Genomic DNA, 9327 nt, shown 5'->3' with positions numbered 1-9327 from the left:
TTTTTACGGTACTGCTGTAATCTGCTATATTTCAGATTCTGGCACTGGATATGGATCAGGTCTGGGTGAAGAATACTTCTGCCACAGAGAATAAAGAATCTTGGATGTCACAATATCGACATGGTGATAATTTTTTGTTTATCTGTGGACATCTTGAGTTCAGGATATGTAGAGATAATACAAATCACAGTCATTACAGATATAATATATGGTCAATTAATTGCACAGATCAAACACACTTACTAAAAAGCTTAGAGTGTGAAAATAGTCCTTCACATCTGCTAAGCCTCGCACCAAGTCTAAGAGATCTGATTTCAGTCCCTTTATGATACAAGAATTCGGTCGGTCGGGTCTTGGTAAAGAATTTCACCTAACTGCATCCTATGATGCACATAAACAAGAAGAACCACAACAAGAAACTTGAGAGACCAAGTATCAGTCCGTCCTTTATCCCTGCAGAAGAGAACCAGGTGTGACTTTATCATCCCTTTATATTCTGTCTCAGAGCTGAAGGTTTCTTCCAGGTGGAAATGATGCCTTGATGTTCACTCTTCAGCTGGAGGACGGTTTTCAGGATTTATAGGTTCAAGTTCTACTCCAGCTGCAGGAGACGGTTTCTGTTCCTGATGCAAACGTCCCTGATATTTGTAGATCAGAAAACCAAGTGAAACCAAAGCAAGGAGTCCAATTGAGAGACCAACTATCAGTCTAGTCTTGTTTCCTCCATCCTTGTTCCCTGCAGAAGAGAATCAGGAGTTAGTCTGATCTTTCAGGTAGGAGATGATAGAGAAGCTGCTGTCCCACATCATCTACTGATCTCTGATCTCAGAGCAGCTGCTTCCTCCAGAGTCTCATCAGCATCTCCAGCTCTGTTTCCTCCACCTTTCTATTACGCTCCCTCCTCTGAAGGTCCATTAGATTAAATGTTGTAGACAGCAGCAGACCATAGCAGCAGTTCTTGAAGGTGACCTTGTAGTGCAGCTCTGCAGCTTGTCATGTTGCTTAAAGTGACTAAACAGCTTGATGGTAGAAATCTTTCTCCACCTTTAACAGGATCCTGAGGAAAGTTCTGGAGGATTGTTGCTGTTCTGCTCCAGAACAGCAACAATCCTCTGATCCAGAAGCTGTTCTCTGAAAGCCAGGAGTCCATCTTGGTGCTGGCCAGGAGCAGATCACATGATGCTGCTCTACATATCTGATGTCTGACTACTGGGGACTGAAATAGACTTTATTCTGCATTGATTTCAGCATCTTTACCTGAAATCAGCTGATTGGTAAATGACTGGAATGACATGGAGACTGATTTTAAACAGAGTCACTGCCAGCCCTCATTTATCTTCTGATTCTCCACATTTGTTTCTATGTCTTCAATAATAAATAAATGTCTTAGAGCACATCAGTAGAACTGTAATAATAGATGATTTTAGCAGCAGCAGCAAAGCAGCATCTGATCCTTCTTGAACTAAATCAAAGCAGCTGGATGACGTTCTACATTTCTGTTGGACTTTCTGGAAGAAAACTGTCAAATTGTTCAGTTCTAGGATGGTTCTGTCAGAAATGAAAACCAGGATTCATTGAAGTCTTTCTGTCCATCTCCATCATCTAACATCTGATCTGTTTCTCTCTTCCATCAACAACCAGGAAGCTGCAGGAGCTTCTGATCCACAGACAGACTCACCTGATCCAAAGCTCAGGTTTATGATGCTGATGGGGTCGGTGTCTTGAATCTTCCTGCGATTCTTTCCTCCCTGAACGACTCGACACTCATATGTTCCTGTATCATCAGTCGTCACGTTCTTCAGAACCAAAGACACGTCTCTATTCTTCACGCCCAGCAGAGACACCCGGTTCCTAAAGGATGGAGACTGGGCCTCTGGATCAAAATGACTGTTATTGTACAGAAGAACATAATGATCTGATCCCAGATCAGTTCTGCTCCACTCTACAACTATAACATCTTTGTTCTCAGGTGCTCTACATGGCAGAGTGACGTTGTCTCCTGGTTCAGCTGGGATGATTCTCTGACCTGCAGAAGAGAAAACAACACAGAGCAGAGAAGTTAGAGAGGAGCTCTGGACATTCACTATAAGAATATGTTCATGTCTAATCCTGCTTTAGAAACAGAAACACTAGTTGATTAAATAATTATTCTCACTTTCTTATTCAATTATTAAGAGTTAAAACTAGATCTTCACATTCTGTGGTTACTGTGCTATAACAGGAGAGTAGTTGTGGGAACTTTACATGCACGCTGGTTATTTCTGTAGAGTTGAATTTAGGGCTGCAACAATGCATCTATAAAAATTCACAAAAAGTGTTGGCAATGAATTTTATCATGGATTTGTGTGCCATGTCGCAGAGTCGTTTACCTCACCTGCTTTCGTCAATGCTGACTGACTCCAGAGCAATGTAAACAAAGTGGGGTCGGTATTTTCAAATATAACTTTTTTTTTTTAGTAAATTCTACAAATGACGACACAGAGCAAGCGGCTTGCAGCAAGTCCTCAAAACAAAAAAATAAGCAATGTGAAGATATCTAACCTGAAACCACTTGGAGTCATTGATGAGGGTGAAGAGAGCTCAAGTTGTTACAATGTCTGACGATTTTTTTGTTTTATAGTGAGGAAACGTAAACAGTACTTGGCTCGGGGCTGTGAGTGGCGTCCTGGGGTCCGTTCTTAGTACGTCGCTAACTCAGTTAGCTGGATTTGATTGTTGACGATTTGGCATGATCTTGGATCGTTTGGTTCTTCGAAACTCATCCTGGACTTGTTGTCATAGCAACATGTACGCCAGCAGGTTTATTTCATGTAAACAGGATTAGATCACAGCTTTATAAGCGGAGCAGATAGGGAAGTCTGTCGTAGCCATGTCCATTTTTACGACTGCAACCTGTTGCGTAAGGTGCAAGAATAATTTTAGAGTTTTTCGAATTAATCGCGTATTGCGCAATAGACAGGATCCTTGAGCGCAGCGCGACAGTGTAATTGTAGAGAGATTTTTCTTGGTGGCTTTTATAAACAGACAAACACATCATTTAACAGTGGCTTTTAAAGAGGGAAAAGTGGTGTTAGAGCCATAAATAGAAAATATTTAAGTTATTTGTATGATGGTTTGCTTTTTATTTTTATCCTATTCAGTAAGAAGATTTGTTCGGGCCATTTTATTGTGAAGTTTAGTTTTACTTTGAAAGGCTTGCTTCCTGTCGAGCCGTATATTGTATTAGAAAAAACTATGGATGGATTATCTAGCCACGGAGCAATACAGTTTTACCGTGTAAACTGTGTATGACTTGGAAAAGGAAGAACTTCATTTTTTTATAGATAAATCATTTTTTGTTAAAATTCCCAGTTTGCACGTGTTCTTTACTTCCAATGTCTAAGGAATGACACTGAAATTTGGATCTTTTGCCATAACAAGTGGCTTTTTAAAATAAGTATAATAAATAATTTTATAATAAGTATAATAATTAAAGGCTATCATTTTGTAGAATATTCTTGTATTTCACTTTTACTTGTCCCCATGTTCTAGTGGTTTCCGTGGAGGCTCTGATATGAAAGAACAAAATAAATATGAAATTATTAAAATGCAAAAATTCATACTGTAGAAAGTGATAGAAACATCTAACATGGACAGTATTTACGCATTAGTTTGTCTGCTACTTTTTGCCAGCCCTCTCTCCTGGCTTTAGCAGACTTTGAGGTGTTCCCTGTCATTTTAATTAATGACACAAATTCAGCCATTAAAAGCTCTTGTTCTGCTTGGGAGAAAAACTGTAGGCGTTCTTTGCACTGCAAAAAGGGAACTAAAAATGAGTGAAATTTTCTTGAAATCAGCGTATTTTTCCTTGATTAGAGCAGGTAAATAACACTATTGGCCAATGGAATAAGATTTTTGCACTTAAAATAGGAACAACTCATCTCCGTCATCTTATTTCAAGTGCAGGATATCTAATTATCTTATTTTAGGGGTAAAAATACTCATTCCATTGGCAAATAATATTATTTAGCTCCTCAAATCAAGGAAAAATACACTAATTTCAAGAAAATTTTACTTAGTTTTAGTTCCGATTTTGCTGTGTGGCCATGCTGAAAAGCCAATAGCAGCGTTGCTGATCATTGTTTCTAATATCAATACATTTCCCCTTTTAAACAAACGCATGAACGCGCAGTTATCTCAGATAACTCAATCCAGCCATTCTTAAAATGTGCTTGGATTAAAAGGAAAGAAATTTGTAATATTCGGTCCTGGTTCCTGTTTATGATTTGGTTAAGTTAGCCTTTCCCTGCCTTATGGTTTATTTTCTGTTTTAGGTTCTGGAGTCCTGTTTAGCCTTTTCATTGTTTTTTTTTTATCTGTTTTCTGTATTAGTTCTGATTTTAGTTCTGCGCTTTGTTTTCATTATTATTCTTGGTCTTTGGTTTATTCCCCAGCTCGTGTCGTTTCCGCAATTGCTTCCACCTGCCTTTGGTTAATTAATGTTCACTCCGCTCACCTGTTTGTCCGTTTATTTAAGCCTCACTCCCTCCTCACCTAGTTGTCGGTTCATCTCCCTCGCACACTCACTCCATTGCTTCGTATCCCTGAATGCATTCCCTGTTTTTGGTCCCGTCTCTGGTAAGAGCTCTCAGCACCTTGAGTCTGTTTTAATGAACCTGTTCTGTTTGTCCTGCCCAGTTCTGTCCGCCTGTTCCCAGTCAAGTGTTGCCTGGATGTCCGCCTTATCTACCATTGGATTGTGTTCTGTTTGCCTGCCTGTTTCTCACTCCTCATCAACCCTTCGATAAATCAGTTGACATAGCAGTGTCATGACGTGTATACTTGGACCAAAGTATTCAAAATAGAAACTCTCTGACGTCAGCAGAGTTGTTGAATTTGCATAAAACAATGGCAGAAGTTTTGTACTTCGTCATGCGGGCAAAAAACAAGCACAGAGGTGTATTGGTTCTGGTGCGTGTCCAGAGAATGGACTCGCACCAGGTTCTGAGATCGTGAAGAACTACTGCTGCTGCTATTGAGAGAGTGGGAGGAAATTATGATCCTCCCAAAATGTTCTGTGCTCCACAGCACTGCGGCTCCATCTCCCACATGCAGGCGCTGTAAGTTCATGAGTTAATGAGAACAAGTGTTTAGATGGATGCTGATTGAAATATGGATTATAAATAAGCTCTCTGAATCATAATACAATTTCATTTTGATGGTTATAATTTGGGCCTCTCGAAATTCTCCTTTGATGTGAGTGTATGAATGGTTGTCTGTCTCTGTGACCTGTCCTGGGTGTACCCCGCCTCTCACCCATTGACATCTGTAGATAGGCACCAGCACCCCCGTGAACCCACAAGGGATAGACGTGTTGGAAAATGGATGATGGTTATACTATGTTGATTAAGCTTTGAGTTTTCAATTCTCAGACAGAATCTGAGTAAATGTACTGTATGGGAGACAGTAGCAGGGCTCAAACTCACTTTTCAAAAATCAAGACTCTTTATTGTTGTTGTTATGTAACCATAATTAAATTTATGTGAGACACTTAGAATGTTAAGAGGTAGACCCAAATGAAAAACGCTTAGAGCAAAATGAGACTTAAACATTCCTCAGAAGAAATAAAAAGTATTAAATATATATAACACCCTTTTTCACTCTTTTGAAAACAAATAGAAAACACTTCAATCAGTAGCGGTTTCAGACCAAATTTAGCAAGGGGGGGGGGGGGGGCTGTTGTTTTTTCATTGGGGCACAAGACAAAAGATTGGAAAAACAAAACTAAATGGGTCAATATTTTATCGTTTAATATGTTAAATGAGCCAAATAACATTTTGTGGCTCTTGAACTGCAGGTGGCAGACCCTGATCCTATCTCAATATTGCTGGAGCTAAACATGAAATATCTTAATTTTTAAATTATTATTAGAGTAGAACTGTAAAGGTAAAAAAAAAAACAATTGGCCCAAGTCACCAATCAGTTAAGGTATTTCTATATCATCGTAAAAAAATTATTTAATTTCACGTCTTTAGTACAGGGGACAGGACCAGTTCAACAAGGGCACTGGCTCCTGTTGAACCGCCCCTGGAATCAAATGTCCTTGGAAATAAAATATGTAGACTGACAAACGCAGCATGTGGTATTTACATAAAATGCTGCTTGTGCTACAACAGTGTATGAAATGGGCTGGAGGTTTATTTAATTTTCATAGGTGGTGTTTCTGCTCTGGTTGCATTTTTATGCTCAATTATTTCCCTAGAATAGACGCACTAGTTCAAAGGGGGGGGGGGGGGGGTTAAAACTGCATTGTCCCCCCAGTTTTACAGCTTCAATTTTGTCACTGTTCATATACACAACATTGAGTATTAAATGATTGACAAATAATCTAGTCAACATAAACTTCTTTATTTGGAGCAAAAACGTGTATTGTAAAAGAAAACCTAAGTAGCAACTATTGTGTGCGCTTATATGCGCCGTTAGTCCAAATTTTCTATTTTGGAGGAAAAAAACGTTTTCTTGTCTGATTGCTTTATAAAAAAATAAAATAAAATAAAATAATCAACCGATGAATTGATTATTAAAATAATTGTTAGTTGCAGCCCTAGGTGATTTAAACAACTATAGTTATTTTCGCATTTAATTATTAATAGTTGAAACCCAACCAGAACCATTGTCTGGTCTCCAGACCTCAGCAGACCTTCATCATGTTCCAGACCAGAGAAGAACCAGAAGTATCTGCTTCCAGCTCTGGCTGATTGATCAGAGAATCTCTGATAGAAAGTTTCAGTTCAAGAATATCAGAATTTCAGATAATTATCAGCCATGAACACAAGATTTAATCTACAGGGAAAACCAAGAACAGTTGTTCAAAGTATCAACATTCAGATCATGTTAAAGATTTTTGTGTAAACAGCAAGGCTGTACAATTAATATCAATTAAAAAAAAAAACACAATTTCCAAATCAAAGAGGTCTGCAATGTTTGGCTATGTTACAATTAATGCTGTCCTTAAAATGTTTAAAGGGGGTCTGCCTCCACATTGAAGGGAACAGAATGAAAATTACAGTAGTAGCAGTGAGATAATCTAATTTTGTTTGCTTTTATAAACATACTTTTTACCAGAAACTTTCAGGAATCTCACCACAGCATTAAGTACAGGTCAAACTGTTTAACATAAACTTGTTGGTTGTTTGCACTTTATATTCAACAAGGAGAAAAAGTTATTGTCTGGAATAAGAACATTCGGAATAATAAAAAGTTAAAGCAGTTCTTGAAGGTGACCTTGTAGTGCAGCTCTGCAGCTTGTCATGTTGCTTAAAGTGACTAAACAGCTTGATGGTAGAAATCTTTCTCCACCTTTAACAGGATCCTGAGGAAAGTTCTGGAGGATTGTTGCTGTTCTGCTCCAGAACAGCAACAATCCTCTGATCCAGAAGCTGTTCTCTGAAAGCCAGGAGTCCATCTTGGTGCTGGCCAGGAGCAGATCACATGATGCTGCTCTACATATCTGATGTCTGACTACTGGGGACTGAAATAGACTTTATTCTGCATTGATTTCAGCATCTTTACCTGAAATCAGCTGATTGGTAAATGACTGGAATGACATGGAGACTGATTTTAAACAGAGTCACTGCCAGCCCTCATTTATCTTCTGATTCTCCACATTTGTGTCTATGTCTTCAATAATGAATAAGTCTTAGAGCACATCAGTAGAACTGTAATAATAGATGATTTTAGCAGCAGCAAAGCAGCATCTGATGCTTCTTGAACTAAATCAAAGCAGCTGGATGACGTTCTACATTTCTGTTGGACTTTCTGGAAGAAAACTGTCAAATTGTTCAGTTCTAGGATGGTTCTGTCAGAAATGAAAACCAGGATTCATTGAAGTCTTTCTGTCCATCTCCATCATCTAACATCTGATCTGTTTCTCTCTTCCATCAACAACCAGGAAGCTGCAGGAGCTTCTGATCCACAGACAGACTCACCTGCTTCAACTCTCAGGTTAATGATGCTGATGGGGTCGGTGTCTTGAATCTTCCTGCGATTCTTTCCTCTCTGAACGACTCGACACTCATATGTTCCTCTATCATCAGTCGTCACGTTCTTCAGAACCAAAGACACGTCTCCATTCTTCACATCCAGCAGATGCACCCGGTTACTAAAGGATGGAGACTGATGCTCTGGATCAACCTTCTTGTCCCTGTACAGAAGAACATAATAATCTGACCCCAGATCAGTTCTGCTCCACTTTACAGCTATAACATCTTTGATTTCAGCTGCTCTACATGTCAGAATGACGTTGTCTCCTGGTTCAGCTGTGATGATTGTGTGACCTGAAGGAGAGAAAACAACACAGAGCAGAGAAGTTAGAGAGGAGCTCTGAACATTCACTATAATTATAGTTTATTCTCTAAACTATAACAGAAACAGAAACATTTATTGATTAAATAATTATGATCCCTTTCATATGTAGATAACATAAAAATTGTCAATTAGTTTCAGCAGCCAGAATGGTTAAAGGCACCTCTACCTAATGTAACTTTATTGAGGATAAATAAATAATAGGAAAAATATTGAACAATAATTGAGACAATTTGCATAATAGATATAGAGTATTGTAAAATGCATTTTATATTTACAGAAATTCTTTCAATAAGTCTTTTTTAAGAAAAAGGAAAAGTTGCAGATAAATACATACATAAATGCACACTCAGCTGAAGAAAGTATTTTTTGTGTTGCACATGATGTAAGTAGCCTAAACATTCATATCAAATTTGCTTGTGTGATGCCACCTGTCAAGAGTACCCAGTATTCAGCCAGAAGAGTGGATAGGATTAAAGAAGGTTTATTACAGAGACGGTTGTGGGATGGAACCAGGTCAACAGATAAGCAGTACAGCTTAACAAAGTCAGACAGGCTTGGTGGTAATAAAACAGCCCAGGTCGGTACACCCCCTCCCCGGGCTGCCACCTTACAGTGGTGGAGGGGTTTGAGTGTCCAAATGACCCTAGGAGCTTTGCTGTCAGGGGCTTTATGCACCTAGTAGGGTCACCCAAGGCAGAAAGGTCCCAGGTGAGGGACCAGAGAACCCCATTATGATGAGTACGATAAATGGACGTCGTGTTCCCTCACCCGAACGAGCACCTGGTGGCCAGGCTTTCACCTATGGTCCCCCTTCCAATAGGCTCACCACCTATAGGAGGGGCCAAAGGGGTCAGGTGTGCTGCGAAATGGGTGGCAGTCGAGAGCGGGGACCTTGGTGTTCCAATCCTCAGCTGCAGAAGCTGGCTCTTGGGACGTGGAATGTCACCTCTCTGGTGGGGAAGGAGCCTGAGCTAGTGCGCA

At 39.4% G+C, this 9327-nt stretch overlaps 1 protein-coding gene across 1 annotated transcript in view; it reads right to left on the bottom strand.

Annotated features, from left to right (window-relative positions):
* Positions 1 to 922: 922 nt before the first annotated feature.
* Positions 923 to 9327, bottom strand: part of LOC118559308 (coxsackievirus and adenovirus receptor homolog) — a 41175-nt gene continuing 32770 nt past the window's right edge. The window contains exons 2-3 of the mRNA XM_036129973.1: positions 7968 to 8315; positions 923 to 2026 (exon numbers count right to left, since the gene is read on the bottom strand). Coding sequence (XP_035985866.1) covers positions 1599 to 2026; positions 7968 to 8315 — 776 coding nt within the window. The 3' untranslated portion in view covers positions 923 to 1598. The remainder of the gene's footprint in view (positions 2027 to 7967; positions 8316 to 9327) is intronic.

The sequence above is a fragment of the Fundulus heteroclitus genome, unplaced genomic scaffold (assembly GCF_011125445.2).
Source record: "Fundulus heteroclitus isolate FHET01 unplaced genomic scaffold, MU-UCD_Fhet_4.1 scaffold_267, whole genome shotgun sequence".
In the NCBI taxonomy this organism is placed as follows: Eukaryota; Metazoa; Chordata; class Actinopteri; order Cyprinodontiformes; family Fundulidae; genus Fundulus; species Fundulus heteroclitus.
Note: the sequence above shows the minus strand (reverse complement) of the source record. Positions and strands in the feature narration are given on the sequence as shown.